This window comes from Thunnus maccoyii, chromosome 18 (genome assembly GCF_910596095.1).
Source record: "Thunnus maccoyii chromosome 18, fThuMac1.1, whole genome shotgun sequence".
NCBI classification, from domain to species: domain Eukaryota; kingdom Metazoa; phylum Chordata; class Actinopteri; order Scombriformes; family Scombridae; genus Thunnus; species Thunnus maccoyii.
Window position 1 is genome coordinate 9649334 of NC_056550.1, and position 26264 is coordinate 9675597.

Consider the following 26264-nt stretch of genomic DNA (forward strand, 5'->3'; position numbering starts at 1 on the left):
GGTGGTTGGTGCAGTTTATTTTGTGGTTGAAGAATAATCCGTCAGCTGCAGTAAGATCCATATCGCTGAAGACATAGTGCCGGTGTAGAGCTGTAGAGGTGTCCAGGCGGGGTGTTAAAAGTGATGAACACACACACACACACACACACACACGCATACCCACACAGTCTTTCACACACAAACACACACGCACACATGGTTGGTTACAGTCTGTGGTTATGGTGTGTTAAGTAGGTAGGGAGGAAGGCGGAGCAGGAGGAGGAGGAGGATGAGGAGGACAACGAGGAAGGGCGGGCTGCTTTAGTTGTGGATCTTGATTGCTTTCTCCAGGTAGGTGTAGCGACCTCTCTTTGGAGCTTTGTTGAAATGATCCAACCCTAGCCAGGGGCGCGGGTGGGACATGTTACCTGCAGCACAGAGAAGGAGACACGTCAGAGCGGTCGTTACATGTCAGGTCTTCCGTTTGAAATGATTATTCAGAGACAGAGAAGGTGTTAATAACTGCAGTAGTATAAATACATCAACAATTCCAGCAGTAGCATTGTTCCTATCAAATCAATATTGTGTTACAGTTGGCAGTTCATTGCTGTATTAAATCCCAAGACAAATATGGGGACCAGTGGCAGCGTGTTCCCTGACTTAATCAAACTAAAATCACATTTTCCACAAGTAAAAGCAAACAGTCTCTAAAGGTGTCTTCTTAAGAAACATAAATGGGCTGTTTTGCTGTGGGCACCAGAAAGGATTAAAAACTCTGAAACATAATCCTCTCTCAGGACGATCTTGAAGTAAAAAGTAGAATTAAGCTGTTCAGATTAAAAAGTTATCTACTAGGGCTGCAACTAACAATTATTTTCATTATCAGTTAATCGTTTTGTCTATAAAAAGATATGAAAATAATGGAAAATGCTGTTGTAATTTCTTAGAGCCCAAGGGGACACCTTCTAATGACTTGTTTTGTCTGATCTACAGGCCAAAATCCAAATATATTGAGTTTGCTATCATGTATGACACATAAAAACATAAAATATTCACATTCGAGGAGCAGCAACCAGCAAATGTTTAGCATTTTTCCTTAGAAAACGACTAAAACCATTATCAAAATAGTTGCAAATTAATTTTCTGTTGATCAACTAATTGATTTATTGACTAATCATTGCAGCTCTTGTATCTACTAGTATTTATGTTGAACAAAAGTCAACTTATTTTGCCTGAGAATCCTGCGTTTTTCACTGGAGCCTTCTGCAAATGTCGTGGTCTCATATAAACGAGTGATTTCCTGACTGTCCTTGTGATGCATTTGCATGCTCTCATGTACAGCTGTGATGATAACCGCATCACTGTGGTCATGTGATGCCTACCGCTGGGTTGAGCTCATTACCGTCATTACTGCAATTTTTTAAAAAAATGCCAAACACAACCGGATGGAGATACGTTGGAGAATCTGCGTTGCCTCGGCTTGCTCAGGGCACCAAGCTGCAGGACCGCCCCACAAGAACCACCGCCCAGGGGGACACCAAAAACGGTGCGCAAGGAAGTGGAAATGCAGCAAGCGAGTCGCCATCACAGCTAGGCTAAGGGCTAACCCCAGTTGACCAGCTCTCCTGTCAATCTTCATCGCCAACGTCTGCTCCATTGACAATAAACTAGACTACCTAAAACTGCTTCTGACCTCCTGGAGAGAAATGACAAACTGCTGTGCCCTCATTTTCACCAAGAGTATCTCCAACTCCGCTATCCAGCTAGCCGGGCTAACTGCTCTCTAGTCAGACAATATTGCTTCGCTGTCCAGTAAAACCCGAGGTGGTGGCCTGTATATTTATATTAACAAAGACTGGTGTACGAATGTGGCGATCATTTCTGCACACTACTCAGCATTAGTGGAGATTCTAGCAGTCAAATGTAGATCTTATCTATTAAGATAACTTTTGGACTGTAAAGTCCAATAAATTAAAAATTTTAAAAAAAAAAAGTAATTATTTGCATTGGCAGTAAACCACAGGGACATGTGGCTTTGTCACCGTGAGAATCCATACCCTCACAGCCCTACTATCATTTTATTTGTGGAATTTGGTTATATATGTATTGTTCTTATATAAAATGCTAGCTCCATCTATTCAGGCAATCCCAGTACTAAGAGCACTAGCATTAGCATCTACAGCACTTCCTGCCATCAGTACAGTAACATTAGCAGTGTAAATACCTGGCTGTGGTTCAAAGTCCTTCAAGTTGACCTCGTACTCGTCTTCAGTGATGTACTGATGCCGGCCCATCATCACAATCGCAAACTTGAACTGAAAACACACAAAAACACATATTAACAGCCTACCACTGTATACCTGCACGACATTAATATTTAGACAGCAACACGACTGCTTTGTTTATTCTGAGTTCTGTCACACTGAAATTATAAAAAATATGCACAAAACACTTCTTAGCATTGGGTGACATTTCATTAATATTAAACTGAAAATATTAAATATCTAAAATGTACTTAATACAGGACATGTTTCCAGTTGTGTACTAAAAGAAAGATGTTTTACCTTCTCAAATTCTTTCTCCTGGATGTCCAGCATGGTCTGGATCCTCCTCATCACCTCCCGAAATGATTCACCCTGTGGGGAGAGGCGGGGTGGGAATCAAAGAAGGAAACAACCACACAAACGCAGAACATTAAGTAATACATCATGTTGAGTAGACGATAAACACTCTTTCACACATTTGTGTGCACACATACACACCTGTCTGATCTTGAGCAAGAAGGGGATCCCAAAGGTGCCAAAGACTTCCTTGTGGAAATGAGCGACAGGGATTAGCATTTCACTGTCCTTGTCCAAGTCCACCTGGTCCAAAGGTATCTCCTGAGAGAGGGAAGCAAATAGAAAAAGGTGAGAGGAGAGATGGAGACATCAGAGCAGCTTTCAAGAGCAATTTAACATAATTACGGTCATCATTTTGGACATCCCTCAGGTGTAGTTAACAGGTGCTGACACAGATCAGCTGACACAGACAACAGATTTCAAGCTTTTAACCAGAAGAGATCAGTGCTTCAGCTTGTTTAGTTAATCTTTAACAACTGAACCTGATTACTTTCAAGTAGAGAGTCTCTGTAAACGATGGCTGCCAAAGTGGCTTTTTGTGTAGACAAACTTAGCAGACCGTGTCAAAAAATATAACTGTCAGGATGAGGGCTTCTTCAAGTGGAGGAAAAATCAGAAAAAATAAACTAAAAAGAGAAGAGAAACCAAAAACAGACAAACAGGGAACACTGAACATACATAGTTACCTCTATTCTGAAGGTGCGACTGGCAGCCGGAGATAAACATTCTAGCAGCTCGTCCTCCTGGTGAACCCCAATGATTTTATAGCTTACTATCTCTAACAGCCTGGAGAGGAGACAGAGAGTGAGGATTAATACTCTAAAGCATCTTCTCAAAGACAAACTGATTTGCAGAGCATAAAATCATATTAAACAAGAGATAAAATAAAAATGTGTCTACAAAAGTAATAAATACAATACCCAGAGTTGTTAAAGACAGCAGGTTAGTAAAATCTTTACAACAAAAAACCCTTTCAAATATGCACATTACCCTGTAAATGTTTCTGGTTTTTGATAGCATCATGTCAGTTTTTTTTTTTTTTGGATGGGGAGGGGGGGGGCTGTTATTCTGCTGATAAACCTCAATCATGTTTTGTACATGGTAAAGATTAGATCAACTTTGTATGACAAAAGGTTAAAAAACAGTTCAACAAAAAACAAAATGGTAGCCATATTTACTGGCTGATACTGTCCAGACCACATTCTCTTTATTGGTCCTCATCCAAGATGCACTTATGAAAAAAATGCCACTATATGAAAAGCTACTTTAGGTACTTTAGATCAAAATGGGAGCTGAACTTCGGGCTGACAGTGAGTCTCTGGCCAGAGTGTTAAAAATGACACAATGAAAGTAGTATTGTTAATGTGCTCTAACGCTACAGCTGTATCTTAACATTGCATAACAAACTGTGGATATTTCAAGTTGGGCTGTGGTGGTTTTGATTTGTTTTCCTCACCGTGAGAAAGCCATTTTTAATGAAACAGAGTAATATTTATAGCGTGTTGTATTTGGGGTGTACTGGTTTTTAAATTCATTTACATAATGTGCACCATAATATGCCAAAATTTCCATAAGGTGGGATACCTTTAGCTACTTCGCAAAAAAAGCCTTCCAATGGTTGCTTAATTCTAAGCAGTGACAGGAAGTATTATGTGTGCACTCATAAAACTGCAGCTCAGGGCGGACCAGATGAGAAAAGAAGAGCTTGCTGTCTGATGGAGGTCGGTGCGTGCTTGGTTTTGATCAGTGAAAAAAAACAAAAAACTAGTAATGACCAATACGAGCTCAACCCCATAGTAGGCACATTTCAGTGAAATACTGAATCACTGAAACACATCTGGAACAATGAGACACACACACACACACACACACACACACACACACACATTCTTGCAGGGTGAGTACCTGAGCTTCTCAGAGCCTTTTTCAGAAAGCTCCACTGACTTTTTACATTCTTCCAAAAGGTCCCGCACACAGCCATGCTTGTCAGGGTAGAGGGTGATCTCCTGCAATGAGCCCAAATCCACAGTTAAAATCTCTGCTTATATCACGTAAAGCATTTGACTTATCATGTGTAGTTATGCGTGTAAAGTGTTTCTGAATTATTGTTGATTGCTCTTGTCAAATATGATACAGTAATTTTACTGGCTGATTTCAACTTGCATGTAAATGTAGAGCAATGGAATTTATGGACCTTGTTACTAGTCTAGACTAATGAAGAATGCCACTCATTAATGTGGACATACACTGGACCTTATTTTTACAAAGAGTATTGATGTTGATGTTTCATTTATTTTACAGGTTCCATTTTCTGATCAATCCTGTCTTTTTCAATGTTTCTCTCTGTACTCCAACCAAGTGTTCAGAGCCTAATACATATACTAATTATATATATAATTGTAAAGTGTATTGGTGCCATGCTGCATGGTTTAAGTAAAACTGATTGATTGATTGTAGTGACATGTTCCATCTTCCTAAGACGGAGTTAGACAATGTGAGAAAAAGTGTATGAGATTGTCACACATTCTGTGGCAGTAAAAAGTGTGTGCGCGTTACCTCCTCTCTGAACTGGCTGTTGAGCCATATGGATTTAAAACTCCTCCTGTTCTCGAAGTCTGTTATCTTCATCTTTAACTGTGGATAGATGAAGAGGAGAGAAAAAAGAATTTAAGTTTTGCTATGCAATGTGCTGCATTCAGAAAGACATACAAAGAGTACACTACCTATTTAGCATTACACTTCTATAAAAACATGACAAAAGTAATGCAGCAGTCTTTTTAATTCCACTGTTCTTCCTCCTTGTAAAACCTGGGGCCTACATTGCCCACAATGCAACTCCACCATCAGAGATTCAGGTGTGTTATGCAAGTAATGGCCAATGTAGCGTCGAGCCGCTAGCCTCAAGCAGAGATAAAGAACGAGCTACAGAGGTCTGGTGAGCCCATCTCTTTCTAACTACACATCAGCTAAAATTGGCGCATTTCTCCTTTAAGTGTTAACTGATCATTTATTTGAATGGGATGCAGAGATCTATGGATGTGTTTCCATCATTCAGATCCCACAGGTTCCAATTGAAAATAAATGTGTGGTGCTACTGTGTGTGCAATGCATTTTTAATTTGTAGGAGGATCTCGAGTTCACATTTACTTGTACAGAGACAAATAAGTGCCTTAAACTACCAGCGAGGCTGGAGTGTACCACCTGTCTTATTTAGTAAATAATGTAGCAAACGAGGATGAGGGACTGTTATGTTAAACTTAGCTGGTAGCCAAGGTAGCCTAAGCTGTGTTAGCTCCGCTTAGACAATCAGCTAAAAACCTCAGCTACATCATAACTTGCAGCTGGCCTGGCAGGAGAAGATACCTCCCTGCTGGCATATCTACCAGTTCAGCATGTGCCATAAATCTGGTTTCTCTATTCTGAACATGTTTTACTATATAAAACAGAATGGTATATGTTTTTGTGCTAAACTTTCAAGAATGTAGGAAGTATCTTTAGTTAGAAAGAAAAATGATAAAACATCTGTCTGTCCTCATTCTGCCAGAAAATCCAAAATCATTTTAGAGATAAAAAATATACAAGAGACAATATTAATGAAGGTTTGAAAGACAAGGCTAGAACAACAAAGATGAATACAGAGAAGAATGAGAAGATCCAAAACTAAGAAATGTTAAGATAAACAAGGACTAAGAAATAAGAACAACGGAACTGCTTTAAAACACTTTGGGGCATTAGCAGCTGTCTTGGCCTTTCAAAAACGTAGGCGTATGTGGAAGAAAACTAAAAAAGTATTAAACACAATAAATCCCAGAAGGCCCTGAGTTGGCAAACCATTCCTACCTGCTGGTAGTACAGTTTCTTGGGCTGCCGAGGCTTGAAGAATTGCAGCAGGTCCCGCAGCGTTCCCTCATAGTTGTGTCTGAGAGGATTCCCTGGACCGTCCCTGTACCTGGCCACCACACCACCAGGCAGGGGGGGAGGACGACAAAGGGGAGGAAAGAAGCACGGCAGCAGAAGAGAAACAGGAGGTGGGGAAAAAAGAAACGACAGAGGAGAGAAGAGAGGCAAGTGGACAAGGAGAGAAAAGAGGGATATGGAGGTGAACAGGAGGAGAAGACAAGAAAATTCAGAGAGGCACAGAGACAGAGAGGAAGAGAAGAGGAGAGGAGAGGGAGGAGTAAGAGGAAAACAACAAAGAAAGGTGGGGGGGGACAGGTTACGCAACATTTCTACTGACAACTGCATGTAATCAAATCAAAGGCAAACATGACAAGTCTTGAGAACGAGGGCACATTATGTACACTATTCATTTCTTTCTGTATGTCATGTATTGTGTAATTTATTACACCAGGAATCATGTTCCAATAACATCAAGTGAGAGAAAACAGAACACTGCAAGTTCAGGTCTTATGTTTTTTAAATAGGACCAATTACCCCACAGCAAAAGCATAATTAGTCAATTATGGTAAGAAGAAAACAAGTAGTAAAGCTCTGTTTCTTTTTCTTCCTTTGGCCTCATGTGATTTACCAGTTGTAAATCTGAAAATCTTTTATTTTAATTCCTGGCTCGAGATACAGTGAGACAGTCAAGTGTAGAAAGGTGATCTGTTTTATGTGTTATTAATATTACTATATTCACAGTTTTGAGTCTTACTGCAGGCCTATTATCTGTGTGAGAGTGTTGATGAGACAAGCCTCCTACCCCTGTGACTTGAAGAACTGCAGCAGCATGGGATCTGTGTTCAACCTCTGTGCTACCGTCTTGGCCACCTGAAAAAACACACAGCACAAACATTATAAAAGGGGGTCACCGCAGACCTGTCATATGATTTCATTTGTGTCGGTTATAAGGAAATGCCAACAGGGAGACTGTAAGGAAAAAGGAAAAAATATTTAACAGGGGACTATGCTCATTTCCAACTCTATGTTTTTATTCTGGGACTCCACTGGAGTAGCTTTGCATGGTTCACCGTTCAAAAAACTCCTTATTTATCTTATACTGGCCCTTTATGCAGCCCCTCAGTTCAGCCTCTATCTCTACCAGGCAGTTGTGGCCACTCTGTTCTGATTGGCCAGCTTTCTGGAAGCTTGCCGAGGGGAAGCCGTATCAGAGTTGTGTTAAGTTACTGCTGATGAAAACCCAACATTTCCTGATTTACTGCTTCAAATTAAAATCTTTTAAATGACTAGATAATAGGAGATGTCTATTGTGAAGAATTTACAGGAAATGAAACATGTTCCTCACTGAATTAGCAGAGCGTCATTAGCGGAGCTAAAAAACGCTGTTTGATGAAGACCTGCAGACAACCAACACGCCTCCAACAGGTAAACTACTTATTTTACTTTGCCATGCTGTGTAATGGAAAAACACTCAAAGCATACCAGCTAAGCTCAGCGTGACTACCCCTAAAACAATGGAAAAACGCCATAATGTTAGCGGAGTGGAGCAGTGAACTCCTGTGAGTGGAGCAAATGACCATATAAAGAAATCCATCATGTTCCGGCATCAGCTTGGGCTAAAAGTAGAAACAAAAAATGTTGGAAACCGAGCGTTCAGAGCAGTCTGAAGCCGGTGCTTTTTGCTCATAGGGATTACTTCTACATACATTTACCTCATTATTTGACACTTTGTCCTTGTTTAATATGAACATACGATATTGTAACATTATATATATGAAAAATAATAGGTACCCTTTAAAGATTAGATTTATACTGCTTCGAGTTTCATATAAAATAGCAAGAAATTAGCTAAATAACTCCTAGTTTCCAAACATTTACTTCAAGTACCTGCAGAGACCATACCTGAAAATAGTTCATGCGGTTAGAGAGTGTGACCACGAAGCCGGGGTCGTTGTGAATGGTCTTGTCACAGAAAATGACATCCACTCGGTGGTAGAGGTCCCGGAAATAGTCCTTGGCGGTAGGCAGCTCACTGCTGTCGTTCTCTGGGTCGTCCCTGCATGATTAGAGGAAAGAAGGAAACAGATAAATTTAGGAACAGAGTGTGCAGTGTTGGCAGGAGGAGGTGGAAAAAAAACAATAGGAGGGAAGACTTGAGACAGATGTGACCAAAGGCAGATGGAGGGATAGGTAGCAGGAGGGATGAAGGGGGAAGTGAAAGTGCAGTGTTGGGAGAGAGCAATTAAGAGAGTATGAAGATAGCAGAACATGAGAAAGAACTGAAATAATATAAAAAATTTATACTGACAGATCCTAAACCCTGCAGACAACATTTCTGACCAATATGTTTCTCCAAATGCAACATACTTCTATTTGCCACCCCCCTCCCTCCAAATCTCAATTTTCAATTGTTTCTCCGTATTTCATCAGAAATAACAGACATGTGAACTCTTCTGCATGTTGCTTTGGTGTTTTGTTGGAACAGAATTTAACAAAAGCTACTGACAAAAAAAAAAATATATATATATAATTTCAGTTAATCTCAAATATATAGCTAAATCTATGGACATTTGAGATAACAATAGTAAGCCAAAGTGCATTCTCAAACATTCTAAGTTTTTTTTTTAAAAATTGTTTGCATATTGATGTTAGCTCTCACTGCGCAGCACTACTGTAACAGACACACAAAGTCTTACTTCTGGAAGACAATGATGTCCCCGTCCATGAGCTCATCCAGGGCCTTGTCCAGAGAGACATCATAGTCCTGTATCCGCTCTGTTAGATTGGGCTTTACTTCCTGCAACACACACACACACACACAGACAATATTATGGAAAATGTAGTCATCTGCTGTAAAGCCAAAGTGAAGCTATTTGGTGAGTATTCGGTTAAAGATATGTAAACAAGCAAACTACAGAGGAGTGTGAGAAGAAAGGAGATGCTGCAAATAACTGTGAAAACGTGCACAAGAGGGTTTGAGAGACAAAGCTTGTGTGCCAGATATGAGTGTGAAGGAGAGAATGAGGAGTGAGAACAAGTGAGAAAGAGACAGAGGAATGCGCCAGCAAATGAGAGCTACATAAATAGATCACCTCATAGAGGATAAGGCTAGTTTCCTGCTGAAACCCTGCTCTCTCACACATGACTGGCAGCAGGTCTCCTGTTTACAGAGAGAGAAGAACAGAAACATGATTTAATCCTCAAGCATTTTTTTCACTGCAGACAGAGAACTCATTAAGTTGATGCTATTTAAACTAACACATATGTGATCTAGTGTGTTAAGCTTCAAACATACTTGGATGTTACTTACTTATTTTGCAGGATATAGGTGTGTAGATATGTCCACAATAATTTAAGCTTCTGGTTTTGGGGTCATACATCTTCAAGAACAACATGACATCATCTAAAAAAGGGAAAAAAAAAAAAATTAAAAAAAATCAAGATACAGTAGCTCTCACAAAGTGACAACAATTTGGTTCCCAGGAAGACACTCTTACAGAGATGGACAGTATATCAAAACAAACATTACTCCTATTACATTAGTCAGAGTTTCCCACAGTCTTAACAGTAATAGTCCAGTGATCTTAACACATGAAGCAAACACTTCTAGTATTTAAAACTGCAGTTTGTCAGTGCTAGGGCTGTCAAAATTGGCCAAGAATGACCTTCAATTATTCCTTCTAAAAAAAACCACACAAGTTCAAACCATCCGAATATCTATTTTTGTGTATTATGTCCATATGAGGGCAAACCAATATAAAGAGAGACATAACTACTTGTATAGGTATATTTATTTCAACAAAAACATGTCTTTTACTAGATCTACATACCTACACATTACAAAATAGGCTAAACAAATAAAATAATGTCCTATACAATAAAATATTTGAAGACCGCAGACCTCTCTTTCTGCACTGTTTTTGGTCCTTGAGTGAGAACTGAGAACACGCTGTCTCTCAGAGCAAGATCAAATGAATGATTTGTAATTGATATTTTATTCAATAGCCTAATTTTTTTAGAGGTTAGGTAATATTCATACTGGTTACCAAAATCTGAAGTATTTCCAGAGGGGGCTTTTTCTCGGAGTGCAAATCACTCTCTCTACAGCCTGAGTTGGCTTGTGAACTCTCTGCCATCATTACCATACGGTTATTGTTGAATTAATCGCTCATTTCAGCTTGACCTACATTTTATTTTCAATCAATGAAAGTGAGGTAAGACTCCTGTCAGTCTTGCAGTGCAGTGGACCAGGTGCATGTGAGAGTTCGCAAGGCAGACAGTAGTAGTGCTTTTTTTTCCACAATTGAGTGAATGTCTGTTGTTGGTTTTTTTTTTTTTTTTTTTTACAATTCAATTATATAATTGAATTGAGAATATTTGTTGACAGCCCTAGTCTGTGCCAACACAAACTGAATGCAAAGTTGGTTTGAAACAAAAAACTTGAATGATGTAGAGGTCACGTTGCACTGCCATAAGCTTTAACTAGCCTCAGACTATCTTGTACCAAACAATGAGTCACTGAGCTCTCTAAGTCAAATGTCATTAACAAAGTAAATATAAAAATCTGTCTTCTGACACTGAAGAAACTTACGGTCTTTGTCAAACTTGGGTAACGTGGCCCCGCTGGCTGCCATCTCTGGATCCACCGTCTCCAGAAATATTGTCCAGGGGTTCTCATTGTCACTCAAGTCAATCATCTGAAACAAACAAACATGTACAAACTTTTTCAAAAATCCATTTCTAAAACTTTGTGCACTCACGATTTAGTAGAAGCTTATTCCTGTTCTTCTTCCATTTTTGTGCAGAAACAGTGTGGGTACGAGTTAAAAAAAAAATCGTGTGCGTTTATTTTGTTCATGTGTCTGTGATACAGTGATGCAGTGTTAGCATCAGTGTGAGAGCAGATGAGAATATTCCCCAAAATGTCAGAGGTTACACCCACAAACAAACAGGTCTTACAAACACAACCACTTACCGACTTGTTGCAGTCAGCCTCGTAGTCCAGCATAGCAGGTCGCTTGGTTCCATTGCTACGGGCCTGCATGGGCCACAGCCTCATCTGATCCTGTGGGAAACCCTGCAAGCACATCAATAAATGAGTTTCTATCCAAAAGTTTTTATTCTCATTCTTAGTTTAAACTTGTAAGGAGCGAGCTGAATGGAAAAGACAAAAAAGACTTAATTTCACATAAAGGTGGGAAGCACACCAGGATGGAAGACAAATTTGTATCAACTGTTGATAAATATGAAGGATACAGAATAACTGAGTGTGTGTACAAATTTGGTTCTCTCACCATGGTCTGGGAGAGGTTCTGGACAAACTCTTGCAGTGTGGAGCTCTTCAGGACCTTGAAGACTGTGTATTTCACCTTCTCCTCATCATACATGTCATTGCCCTGATGACCACAGAACTGGTCCTCTGTCACCATCTACCAGAGGAGGAAGGAAATGAAAAAACAACCTTAGCGACCGACACTAAAACAGGACAAAGAACCAAAGCATGAAGTGAGTGAACAAAAAGCTTGTGAAAAAGCAATAGGTATCTATGTGCTGATCATTGAATTTTGACTGCATATTTAAGGTTTGCCCTGACTGCTGATAAGTCCCTGTTTCTGGCACACATTTAGAATGACAAAAAAACAACAACAACAAAAAACCACCCCACATTTTCCTCATACACAAAAAACTACCAGTCTGTAACTGAATCCTAATAAACAGATCAGTTTAAACAAATGAGAAAAAGAGCCAATTCCATAGGCTTATAGGGGAAAATGCGTACTAGAGTTTCCACTTGTTCTCCTCTCATTTGTTTGATCCTCTCCAGAGCAAAGTAATGAGAGAAATTAGCCTTTTGTCCTCACTTACAGCTAAATAATAAAGTCAGTGCTGCTAACATCTTTGAACAGGATAAACCTCTTATCTTTTAACAAACCGTTTCCTCATTATCACTTGCAGCTTTTCTTGTCATCTCAACCACACTGCAACTGCCACAGTCCCATCTCAATTCTATATCTTAGCAGTCCTGCACCACTGCAGGCTTAATGTAATGAGCAGCATCCTTCACATCACAGTATGCAAGAGCTCAATCTGCAAGTTCACCATGTTGACACTGAATTAGTGTGACTTTCCTACCTTTTCCTACCTAAATCAAAGCAATGCAGCAAAAATGAAGGATTGTATTGTACCTTCCATTCTGTAAAACTTTAATAAAGCCAAAATGACAGCTAGGTTCCTTCCTAGTTTGCACAAAGCGGCTCTACACCAGTACAGTTCTAAAATTAAACAGCCACCAAGGTACTCCAGGTCTGTAAATAGCAACTAAGAGCACGTGAACAGAAGTCCTGAATCCCTACCTGGACCTGCATGTAGAGGTGAGCCTCCTGGCGCTCCTTCCTCTTCTGTGCCTCCACACGCTTCTCCTCCTGCAGACGTTCCACAAGCTGCTGGGGGATATCCACATCAGTCATCGGCTGAAGCACCTCGCCTGGAATACAGGGAGAGGTCCAGGTGAGAATCACAGGGCAGACAGGGTGCAAGACTGTAACTTATCTGTGTTTACTAAAATAGCTATGACAGTAAACTGAGGCAGCCTTTGTGGAAATAAATTTTCCCACACCCTTCATATATTTGTAGTTTTGTACTTGATAACACATCGGTTGGGGCACTTGGGTAGAACTTTTCACCTGTTTATGGGACAGTTTTTCAGACACAAGCCTTTTTAAGATATTTGGCTGAAGGACAAAAAGGAAGGAGAATGTTACTTACTGAGCTTGGACTCACGGATGTAGACCAACATGTATGCGTTGGTGCAGTGGCGTACTGAGAGGTCATCGTCATGCCCACCATAGTTGTGCTCTATGGCCTCCTCTTTGGTGCACCGCGACACCACGTCATCATCAAACTTACACCACTGAATAGAGACAAAGAATGACAAACAGAGGGAGGAGGTGGTTGTGAAAGGAGGATGAGTGGGGTCAAAAGAAGAGATGAGGAAGAAGAGGATAAGGATAGGAGGGGAGCATGAAAGGAGAGGGGAGGAGAGAAGAAAACCACAAGGTACTTAAGACAACCATTTATGTCAAGTCATCTTAATACATGCTTTTAATCAATCCCAATATCAACTGATCAACTTTAACTGATCATCAAATGTTTTAATAACAAAAACTATGATAAAACATACACACTGACAGGATGCGTATATCTTTTAGCAGTATGACACATTGCAAAACTCTTCTTAAAGGAATGATTATTACAGGGGTGCTCAACCAGTTGGCCTCATCTATCAATCATGTAGTGAACAACATTACCCTAAATTGAACCTGCGAGAATGAGGGGTTGAGTAGGTCAATGGGAGTGGCTGAAGGTGTTGGGTGAGTAGTGAGGAGTGTGAATAGGTTGTAGACATGCAGCTTCTCCAGATTTGCATATTTATCACTACATATAGAGGAAAAAATGGTAATACAGAGACTGTACTCTGCAGTTGAAATTATGTAGCATGCATAATGTGCATGCTACATAATTTGTAGTGAGTGACTAAAGCTGGATTCATGTTAGTGATCCTTTCTTTGACATGAAGTGGCAACATACCCTTCTGTCAAGCAGCTTATCTTTCTAACAATTGTTAAGCATTTGTTCTGCAAATCTAAATGGGTAGCTCATTGAATGCTCCACCTGGTTTTTAACATCTTTGTATATTTTTGGAACAACAACTCACTAGAAAACATCTGTATCTTGGATCTGGCATCTTCATCATTTCTTTGCAACATAAACAATGTTCTATGGGCATAATGTCCACACAAAAAAGTACAACAACATGTGGGTATGGGTCTGTATATATGGATATAGATTATACAGCTATAATATATAGAGTTCCAGTTAGACATTCCTTAATACTGATAATTTCTGCATATTCATCATTTTAGTTGTTACTCCTAAGCTCTCCATAATTGCTTTCTTCATTTGAATTTCATTCTTAATGTACGTATTTAATGTGGTAAAATATCCTGACTGAAATATCCTTGAAGATTTTAGACTGATGAATTTGTCTTTGTATCTAATGTCAGCTCTTTACTAGACCAGTGTAGAAATCCACTGTGTGCTTATGATGAGAAAGTCAATCTCATATCTAGAGGTTGAGCACCCTTGGCATAGTTCATCCCAGCTGAAGACAAACATCGGCAGTATTGTGCCAGTGTTTCTCAAAACTATAGCGAACAAATGTGAAAATTCCCATCATCCCCTCCAAAACACATGCTCACAGAATTTTTGGTGAAAGGTGTATAAAAAAAAAAATTGTTCTCACTATTGGTTCCTTGACACTCACTTTGCCGTCTCCTTTAGGGTTAAGATAGACGACGTAGTGACCGCCATGGTTGTCCCCGCTGTGCACTAGCACTGCATGCAGGATGTAGTTGGCTGGGTCCTTGGAGTCTGGCTTCTGAAGGAATTCATCCAGAGGTAACTGATCTGGAAACTCAAACCTATTGATAGATGGATGATGGGGATAGGGAGAGAGGAAGTTTGAGAAGATAGGAGACGTGAGATTGGAGAGAAAAGGGAATGGCAGGCAGAATTAAGAGGAAGAAATGAAGGATGGATGGGTGGAAGAAAAAGAGGATTGAAAAAAACGGTCCAATATTAAGAGAAGGAGAAACATAGATATACAAAGAAAGCAAACAAGAGTGTAACCTCGGTCCTGTTCACCACTCCACATCTGCACACCCTGGATTTGTGCGTGTGCGTATACAAAACCCTAGGGGGGCCGGGTGCTGGTGGCAGCGTCGCAAGAATGACTCACAGCTTGTGAGAAATGCTACAGAGGAAAATTAGCTATTCCGGATGTCTGTGCGTGTGTGTTGCTGCAAGTGTCACATTATACCAGTGGATTGTTAAAACACCATTAGTTCCCAGTAAGCTTTAAACAGAGCGATACAGCCTACAGGAAATACTCTCAATGACTCACTTTCTCACTGCCTGGGTGAAGGAGGTCAAGGCATACGGTTCAGAGAGTGCAGGCTCAAGTTCTATTTCTAGAAATAGACGGCTCCTTCTACCTATGTTAATATGGATTAGACCTTCTTTGAAATAATGTCCGAGCACTGGCCACTGACGCATTGTGTCTTTGAGAGTGATGGGGAGAGATCTACTTTTTACACTGGGTAGTGTGTTTATATGTTTGTAAAGTAATAGACATGTAATCATAATAAAAAGAATGATCATGTGATAACAGAGTGTGAGAGTGAGGTCTGGTGTGTTTGTTCTACCTGTCATTAATCTTGATGTTTTGGTCGGTCTGTGGGTCATACATGAACCTCATCAGCTGCAGATGAAGGATTGGAGGGAAGGTAAGAAACTTCACTCCTTTTTCTGCTTCCTGCAGTACAAACATACACAGGCATCTGGTCAGGACATCCCATTGACATTCATACTCTCACCCTGAATGCTTCCGGTGGGAAGTAATTTATTTGAACTCAAACACATTTTTCAAGTCTGATAACCCACTCTGGACAGATACTTTTTTTGTTATTGTTTCTCCTTGTCCTCCATGCTAATACTGAAGCCTCAGAGTAGTTTTTTTCAGATTTGGCATTGAAACACTACATAAATTCAGAACAGAAACCTTTTCCAGCTTTTCCACCTGATTATTAAGAGAACAAATCTGTGCACGGCTGGCATTGTTAAATGTTTTCCAATTAGAGAGTAGTGTCTCACATTCATGTTGTGCACTGAGTTAATACAAAGTCAGCAGGGTCCTGCTTAATTAGATAATGCGACATAAACGTTGGCTTTATATTAATTTATACCTCAACTGAGATATAGAGACAAAAGAAAAAATTAAAATACATAAAACTAAACTCGTTCAAAGTAAAATAAATTACAGCAAAAGATGCAAAAATTATTTTGATCCAGTCACTGTGAAGCCTCACCTGCAGGCCATGCTCTCCTGCATCGTATTTGTTGTCCCCATCTAACTGTTCGGTTGCAACATAGTCTTTGAATGACTCGAAGACTGGAAATAAACAGAGCATGTATGAGTTAAAAAAAACATCCATATAGATAATAAGGACCTCCAAACGGCAAACAGAGAGTAGCATTATGACACCAGAGACTTGGTTTGAACTGACGCTGTCCTATTTGTCTGAAAAAATCAGTCAGTTCCATTGTTTGAGAAGAGCTGTGAAGTTGATGTGTTCATGATAGTACTCACTGTTCTTCTTTCCTTTTATGCTAAGCTGGATGTCATAGTAGTCCTCTATCCGCTCCGATCGATAATCAACATGCTTACACTGGATATATGACTGGAAAGCAAGAACAGATACACACATGAACCCACAGGGGTCAGACTATATGATTCAACTGTTGAGTCAAAAATATTATTTCTAAGAGGGTCACCTCTTTATTTTACCTCCTGCTATTCTTAAACTGAGCTTTTTACAGGCTACATCCTGAGCTGAGTTGCTTAAGTTCAGCCACTTCACTTCATTACTGTGCAATACAAAAGTCTGTAAATTTCTACCTTCAACAAATAAGCGGCTCATATCTACTATTTCTACAAAGAAAGAGAGGGAAAAATAGAGAGAACATACCACCATCTTTCCTCTGAAGAGCTTGGGGATGGTTCCCTCAACACAAGTGCCTTTCATTTTGTTCTCCACATTGTCCAGGAGCTGAAACACACATGCGCACAGTAGGTCAATTATTCAGCATGCAAACACATACACACATATATTCCTTAAGACAGTATAAGAGAACTCACCACTCTGCACAGCTCCTGTACATCATGTTGCATGAAGCTATCTAGTGTTTCCCACCTTTATGCAGTAAAAGAAAAAAAACAACAATTACAGGTCAAGTCACAGATCTTGATCTTAACTCCAGGTAACATCCTACAAAGAACTTAGTTTGACAAGCTCACTACAAAAGAAATCATCTTTGATTGGACAGCACAATAAACTGAGGAAACTGTCCTGAATTGCAATGATAACTACAATTACAAGTTTTTCAAAGGCTGTTCATTTAATAAAATAAAATTACTGACAGACAAATTCAGCTGTATGAGAAGACCTTTTTGATGTTATTAAAACATAGCAAATTCTGTTCAAGTATCTCACTTTCCTCCCCACATTCAATGTTTTGAGTATTACAATGCCAACAAGAAAATACAGAAAAAAATGTTACAATTACACCACTAGATCCAAAACCACTACATAATGGTTTTACTTCTCAATTAGCCTTCATCTTTGTCATCTGAGGACAGAGCTGTCAATTTTTTAAAAAGTCTGTTTAAATACACTACCCAAAGGACTTGGTGAGTTTCTTGGTGCCGACAGGTTTGTCGCTGTGTTGCAGCTCGTAGAAAACCCTCTGCAGTGCCAGGGGAACGCTCTTGGAAGAGTCATCTCCCTCTGTGGGCATCATGTACACCGCCTGGGAAGAGAAGAGTCATGAGGATTCACACCAAGATTTGTCCAGTAGGTGTAATTGGTATGACTCTTAGATTGGAGCTTCTTATTTATACCGATTTTGTGAAAACCTACATCATTTCTAAACTTTGTCTAACAACAAATAAAACACACATTTTTAGAATTGGAAAAAGCTATGAAACAGCATTTAGAGTATGTATCAGAATTGTATTAGAGTACAAATTTCAGTGTATGTTGGCCTGATACATAAACATGTGGACAAAGGGTACAAACACACAAATGCTGAGAGTAAGCTCTAGTGCACACATATAATATACATTTTAGGGTAGCATATAGGAAATCTCAGCTAAGACACAAACAGACACACAAAGGTAAAACCATACCCGTCGTAGCTGGTTGGTGAAGAAGAGTGTCTGTAGCAGGCTATTCATGTAGCAGGTAGCTCCCTGGTTCTTTAGTCCAACATAGCCTGTGTGTTTCTTAGAGTCCCAGCTGGATACAGAGAGAAAGTGGATGTTAGGGTTATAATTCATGATCAAAAGAAAATGCATCCTGGGATCACTGTAGAAACGCAAACCCAGAGACAATTAAAAGCTACTTACGCCACTCCATGTGGGGCATCTGCCTGGACATAGACTTCAAATGTGACTTTGTCATCATCAATGAAGCCCCTCTCTGGATCAGTAACATCCTGAAACGCAACACAACAAAAGCAGTTAATATCAATAAGGATGGGTAGAAAAAACAGCATTTATTAATATTTTCTATTTATTTTCCTTTATTCATGACAAAAAACAAAAACAGAGCGGACCAAATAGACAATAAGCAAACTGGATTATGCTGGACAAAAATAAAACAGCCCTTCCAGCACAGCCTCTTTTATCCACCCAATCAACAAACAAATGAAAATTAAATTTTTGACAGCATTTACTCTACCAGCTCTAAAATAGGCAGCCAATGTTTCTAATGTGGTTCTTGTCACATCTGAAAAACATAACTGGCTACTAATATTAATTTGCCTTGTTCATTTTAAATCTCCTGCATCGATCAATTTCTCTATAATTTTCTGTACTTACACTCCAGGACATGAAGTTGGAGAAACCCCAATCATTCTCTTTGTGAAAGAACAGATGACTGATCCTGCGGCTGAAAGACTTTTCATCGTCTTTGTAGTTGATGATCTTCAGCATGGCCTGTGCATGGCACGACCATGACCTGAAACACCAAGAACAAGATCCATTACTTTTTAAGGATTTCTGCACATTGTGAGACAAAATATTTTTGAATTAATTTGACCATTTTCTCATGAAAGGCATTTCCTCAAATAAAAGAATTCTGGCAGGTGTCCAATGAATTGTAATGCAGATCTGTAAGATTTTATTTTAAATCGATATTAAGTCTTTTTCTGTCGACCACTGCATCAACTGTGACTCGAAGTTATAAAACACAGAAAAGTGTGCAATTGTTCAGCAAAAATTACAGGTATTTAATGATTTAAAAAAAAAAAAAAAAAAAAAAATCAGCACTAATGAGGGATGTCTTAGTTTGAAAACAGATTTTGTGAAATGTGGCCATTTAAAAGAAAAATACTTGAAATCTGTTCATTTAATGTTATAGAAGAAATAAAAACCATTAAACATTTTAAGCGTGTGCCTGTGTATCTATCCAATATCCCCCAAATCCCTCGTCCAACTAAGACACCTACGTGGAGTCTGACTCTGCGTTACACTGCAGGAAGAAGCCCACACTCTTCTGGTGTGGCCTGTCAGGATAGAAGCGCGGCATCACCATTATCTTCCATGGTAGGTTCCGGACAAAGCAGGATGGGCTGAGCACCGACTCACTCAGGCGGCTGAAGCGCTCTACCACAAACCGGAAAGTTGCCTCTGACCGCCAACTGGTGTCTGTGGAAAGATGGTGGGTGAGGGGCGAAAACGGGAAGGGTTTATGTTCAACAGAGGAACAGATTTCTTCCAGCTGTCATTGACCTGGTACAAGTGGTCATTGGATATGAATGTTTTTGAAACCTAGTTTAAGACAAAAAAAAACACAGACAATTCAACTGAATCATTCACAAAATGATGTTAAACCTAGATCATTACTTCAAACATTTTCTTCCACAGCGTTGAAACAAGCAAGAGAGTATAATGTTTTTAAATTGTGTTTGTTTGTGTAAGTGCACATGCTCCTCACCATCCTCCATGTCCTCCTCTGTGTTGTTGTGTCCATCCGCCATGGCAACATTACCATTGATCACTGGGTTGGCCGGGATTCTTGGAGGGTCGTCTGTGTCTCCAGCTGCACAAAGAGAACATTTTAATAAGACTGTATGGGTAGCAGGTACCATGATAGGTAGAGACCTGTATTCAACATTGTTACTTGTACTATATGAGCAAGAGGCCACTATCTAACTCTGTGTGGAAGGTCACAAAATGACAATTTTCCTAGAAAGATCAATTAAATATGACATCAAGAGCTGAAAAAAGTTTCTGTCTGACTAGGTATTCATTTTAATCCATATTTACCAGTCATAATCCAGGAACAGAAAAAACTCAGCAATACACTGAATGGTCATTCAATCCTAAAACAGATAATCTGCTAGATTACTGACACAATTTTATTAATAAAAAAATATGAATATACAAGCTAGTTCAACTCTATCACATTCTTTCAATACTTAGGATAATGTAGTTTCATGGTTTGGTTATCAAAGTTAGGGAAAATTCAAGTGGTTATTATTCAAGTTCTTAAAACCTTATTTTGCCTAAATTTTGTGAATATATACTCATCAGCCAAAACATTAAACCACTGACAGGCGAAGTGAATAACATTGATTATCTCGTCAAAATGGCACCTGTCAATGGATGGGATATGTTAAGCAGCGAGTGAACAGTTAGTTCTAGAAGTTGATGTGTTGGAAGCAGGAAAAATGGGCAAGTGTAAGGATCTGAGTGACTTTGACAAGGGCCAAATCGTTATGGCTAGAAGACTGGGGCAGAGCATCTCCAAAACGGCAGGTCTTGTGGGGTGTTCCCAGTATGCAGTGGTCAGTACCAACTAAAAGTGGTCTAAGGAAGGACAACCGGTGAACCTGCAACAGGGTCATGGGCACCCAAGGCTCATTGATGCATGGGGGAAGCAAAGGCTATCCCATCTGGTCCGATCCCTCAGAAGAGCCACTGTAGCACAAAGTACTGAAAAAGTTAATGCTGACTATGATGGACAGGTGTCAGGACACACAGTGCATCACAGCTTGCTGTGTATGGGGCTGCGTAGTCGCAGACCGGTCAGAGTGCCCATGCTGACCACTGTCCACCACTAGAAGCACCTAAAATAGGCACATGAGTGTCAGAACTGGACCATGGAGCAATGGAAGAAGGTAGCCTGGTCTGATGAATCACGTTTTCTTTTACATTATGTGGAAAGCCCGGTGTGTTTGCGTCGTTTACCTGGGGAAGAGATGGCACAAGGATGCACTAAGGGAATAAGGCAATCCAGCAGAGGCTATGTTCTGCTGGGAAACCTTGGGTCCTGGCATTCATGTGGATGTTACTTTGACACATACCACCTACTTAAACATTGTTGCAGACCAAGTACATCCCTTCATAGCAATAGTATTCCCTGATGGCAGTGGCCCCTTTCAGCAGGATAATGCACCATGCCATACTGCAAAAATTGTTCAGGAATTGTTTAGGAACATGACAAAGAGTTCAAGGGGTTGCCTTGGCCTCCAAATTCCCCAGATCTAAATCCAATCAAGTATCTGTGGGACGTGCTTGAAAGAGAAGTCTGATCCATGGAGGCCCCACCTCACAACTTACAGGACTTCAAGGATCGGCTGTAAACGTTGTGGTGCCAGATAACAGAGAACACCTTCAGAGGTCTTTTGGAGTCCATGCAACGATAGGTCAGAGCTGTTTTGGTGGCACAAGGGGGACCTACACAATATTAGGCAGGTAGTTTTAATGTTATGGCTGATGGGTGTATATATACACCTTTTAAAAAGCAGGTATTTAAAAAAAACAGCATCAATTAAGACGGAACATTTTTTGATTGGAAAAACAACAACAAAACAAAACTGAACTATTCTACATCTACTGTCTCCATTTCCATGCAGTGATCCTTCCCTTCCCCTTTCAAACATTTTACTGGGAAAACCCTGCTGAGACAGCATGACAGGTCTCCTTTCCCAGTCTAACAGAGCGAGGGCAACAGAGAGAGAGAGAGAGAGAGAGAGAGAGAGAGAGAGAGAGAGAGAGAGAGTGTGTGTGTGTGTGTGTGTGTGTGTGTGTGTGTGTGTGTGTGTGTGTGTGTGTGTGTGTGTGTGTGTAACAAAGACCATGCAACATTACAGTAGCCTGGGTAATTATGGACACAATGCAGGATTAAGCTGCAAGTCATCGCTCAAACAAAAACACACGCGCACAAAGGACGACAATTATCCCAGCCAAATCATGAGACGGCTCGATGCACAGTCTCATCTATCAAAACACGATGATGACACAATCAAGAGGAGCTATGTGGAGACTTCAAGGAGTGACTGAAATATGTCTGGATCCTGTGATGATAATAGTAATGGTCCAGAGGCCACACCTTAAAGAAACAATATACAGTATTAATATGATCACTCAAGCACAGTGTCTCTAAATGTGTTGCTGTGTCAGTACAACTCTTACACATGTGTATCTGAGTTCCTTGTCTTCCTCAGGGCTGACAGACACAGTAGTGTCAGTTGTGTGTCTCCAGGTAACGTTTACTGACCGAGTCCTCCATGTCCAGGAGACTGACCTCGATTCCCCAAGTGGATTACACCCTGCTAATGGGTGCTGTCAGTCAACCCTGTGACAACTTCTTGTCCTGCCCACTGAGTCAGTCTAACCTGAAACCTCAGAGAAATATGGACTAACAGATCAGTCACTGAAACCTGCATGAGCTGGATGTAGGATTTCATATCGGACAAAAATACCACATAGGCTTAATGTAGAAGTTACAAACTATGCAGGTGTCTGGAAGGGGTAGAAAAAAAAATTCACATGCATCTCTACAGACTGACTTATTATTTTCAAATAGATTTCCAAGAAAACATCACTAATTAAACTGAATATGTGCTATGCTACAAGCATAACACAAACTGCTTATAAAAAGTACAGACATATCTTTCTATTCAAATTGCGGAGTGCCAACATAGCATTCTAATCTTTCCTTGTGGATTGAAAACTACAAGTAAAAGTTTGTTCAATCATCACGAAAAATTTTCTCCTTTGAGACAACTTTATGCTGTGCAAACTGAAAAAAAACCCAGATGTGTGTTTAACCTAAAGTAACAAGGTTAAAACAGCACAGCTAATCCTGTTACAATGACTTCACACTGAGAGGCTAAAATGCTGTTGGATGAATCGGTCCACACTGAGCTCAGTTTCTCTACTTTCTGAATATTTACCAAAGAGGTGTGAAACACCTCTAAAACAGTATCTTGAAGAACAGATAATATCACTGAATGAAATCTTGACTTAAAATTTGTTTACTAGCATACTAATCTTAACCCATCATCATTTTCTACTAGAAGTGGGGTTTTGTGAAAAGTTGTTTTTTTTTTTCAAATGGTAATAATTAGATCATTTTCTATTCATCTCCATAATTTTCAACATTTTTGGAGAGCTAATACAGGCATAAAAATTGGACTGACCATATGACAGTAACATCCTGACATCATAATCTCATTGATATGGCAAAACAGATAATATGCTGAGCTATGCAGAGCAGAGGATGGAGTAATGCCACTGCAACTGTATGGAGCCTCAAACCATGAAAATAATGTGGTCTGTGTTGCTATATGCAGTGAGAAAAAGTGAAGAGTTTACTATGTCAACTTGTTTACTGTCCTTGTAAGGCTGCACTGGGAGACTACCCATGGAGAGTGAACCAGCAACTAAGGGGTTAGGGAGTCTTTTGAGAGCACCTGCTACTAATGTGACAAGTAATAAAATGAATAACTGAAAAATGAAAATAGTAACTCTGGTTGTTTCTATTTGCTTATTTCTGCAGATCATAAAGATGAGCATTATTGTGTCCTACTGAATAACAAGTAACAGTGTGTGTGTGTGAGAGAGAGAGAGAGCGAGAGAGAGAGAGAGAACAGATAATAAAATCACTAGGACTAAATGACGCAGTGATGCTGAGGGCTCCCACACGCCTCTAATCGGTCCAAAGTTGACATTAGTAAAAAACGTAATTAAAATGTTGGAGGGACGGATGTTTTGTGTTTAAAACGCTTGCTATTCCCGAGCAGAGGTGGTCCTGACTCCAAACCGGAGTAACAAAAACACTAATCATTAAAAATGGCGAGCTCCATGCCGTTTGGTCTTCCATACAATGAAGCAGCAAATCCCCGCGCTGCCCCTGTGCGGGCCTGGCTTAACGTTACCGCAGCGGCAACTACCGCTACTTGCCAGCACTGCCGCACGTTTCACATAACACACTGTCAAACGTCAACATGTAAACTAACAAACGACTACACTAAAGCATTGTTTTCATGCAGCGTTTTAGATTGTCGTTACCTCTACTTGAATGGCTAAACTTCTTATATCATTGTCAATTTTGCAAATCAGGATTGACGCATCTGCGTTAGCCACTTAGCTATCTAGCAAACACTAGCCACAGATTCATCTGCAGGCCGTTATTAGCTAACATTAGCTGGAATCACTAGTACCAGCCAACAAACTAGGATTACTGCTAGAGAAAAAATATCAACCAGAGTATGTACATTATACTGTTAGATAGCAATTTGAGACAACGGAAAAAGATTACGTGAGGCAAATGTTCAAGGCCTAGCATTCGAGCAACAGCCAAATTGAACGTTGCAAAATACAAGCCACCATTTTGGAACGCCACACACCCCCCTCCGCCAGCGTTAGCTGATCAGCTAACTAGCATGCTAGCCAACGAATGAACGCACCGAAACGGGCCTTGAAGCTAGTTGCCTAGCTTGCAGTTAGCTGCCCCGCTAGCAATGTTCATTACGTTTTTACCAGCTTAACACATAGGGTAACAAAACAGATAACCGACGCTGTCCGCACTAAACGTATTTGCTACATAAATTAAAATTATTACAATTTTATGGACTTCACACTTTAGCGGGCCAACTGACATTTTACCCTGCAACGTTAACCGATATATGCAGGCCCGCATATCGTGTACAAGCCATCAAACACGATGCTAACACACTAGCGTTAACTTACTGTATCGAACGGTTATTAACGGGCATTCTTTGAACGTTATCAGTAAGACTAGAGATGCTACTGTTAACTTTATGTACGGAATACCCAACTTTGACGATGAACGCAGGTGCCGAAACTGTCAAAATTCACCCAGAGCCCACAGTGCAGGCAGAGCAGCAAGATTAATTTACCTAGCGATGGTTCCATGTTAATTGCAAGATAACAACCACAGTGTTTACAAACATTTAGCTAGGTTATGAACTCTATTAGTTCTGGAACTCCATGATCAACGGTGATAATTTGGCAAACCGCATCTGATAACTTATTACAGCAAACTAACATGAACAAAATCTTAACAGTTTATGAAGAAATACAGTGACTGATCCGAATGAATCATTTGTGTGGCTACTCTTTTAACAGTAAATTATAGATGAACGAACAGCTCTTCTCGAATATGTGTGAATATACAAAGAGAAATACAAGCTAGCGAGCTTATAACGCAAATGAGGTCAGCTCTACAGAAGTATGCTGCAACGGACGCACAATCAGCAAAAATGCAGCCGGCTATCCTAGCTAGCTTCGGGCCTTGTGTTTACTGTAAAGTTCGGCTCCGCTTGCACAAATACAACTTCATGCAATTCTCGTGCGGCTGTTAAATTATAGTAAATAATATTGTAAAGTGCTCGCTCACGCTGCGTGGGGCCATGTCTTACCTTCCATCTCCATATCCTCCGGTTCACTGAGCTGCTGCTCGCCGGCTTTCTGCTGCTGCTGCGTGTGGTGATGGTGGTGGTTCATGTTGGCAGCTGTTGTTGTGGTGGTGATGCGGTGCTCCCTGCTATCTCTGTTACCCTCGACCTTGTCCAGGGCCGGCTCGGCGGGGAACCGGGTTCTGGGCTGCTGGTGAGGTGTGGTAGGATGCGGAGGTGGGGTGGACAGGTCGAGCCTCGGCGGCCGGGCCTGCTCTGTCGCGACCTCGGCCTTGTCCGCTGTCAGCGCCGGGGAGTGAGGAGGGGAGGTCGGCGGGGGAGCGGGTAGAGAAACGCGGACGTATTTGCTCGCTATTCGCCCAATCTCGGCGCCTTTGGTGGGTGCGAGTCGCTGGCTGACGGTGGGGGGGAGGG

General features: G+C 40.4%; 1 protein-coding gene across 8 annotated transcripts; it reads right to left on the reverse strand.

Annotated features, from left to right (window-relative positions):
* Positions 1 to 26264, reverse strand: LOC121883946 (ubiquitin carboxyl-terminal hydrolase 7). 8 transcript variants are annotated; one of them, XM_042392396.1, is made up of 31 exons: positions 25854 to 26264; positions 20117 to 20221; positions 19629 to 19827; positions 19000 to 19138; positions 18526 to 18614; positions 18307 to 18415; positions 17797 to 17927; positions 17257 to 17311; positions 17087 to 17167; positions 16708 to 16798; positions 16427 to 16509; positions 15764 to 15873; positions 14803 to 14980; positions 13266 to 13410; positions 12854 to 12984; positions 11795 to 11929; positions 11476 to 11577; positions 11092 to 11197; positions 9811 to 9903; positions 9593 to 9660; positions 9197 to 9297; positions 8403 to 8556; positions 7303 to 7370; positions 6441 to 6549; positions 5157 to 5234; positions 4506 to 4606; positions 3287 to 3386; positions 2742 to 2861; positions 2544 to 2615; positions 2204 to 2294; positions 1 to 407 (listed from the first exon to the last, which is right to left on the reverse strand). In XM_042392396.1, exons 1-31 carry the CDS (start codon positions 25936 to 25938, stop codon positions 301 to 303), a joined length of 3336 nt encoding a protein of 1111 aa, XP_042248330.1. In that variant the 5' UTR covers positions 25939 to 26264; the 3' UTR covers positions 1 to 300. The 8 variants fall into 8 exon arrangements, with proteins under 8 accessions (XP_042248330.1, XP_042248323.1, XP_042248322.1 ...); XM_042392389.1 differs by having other exon boundaries at positions 14824 to 14980; positions 25854 to 26033; XM_042392388.1 differs by having other exon boundaries at positions 6441 to 6543; positions 25854 to 26033.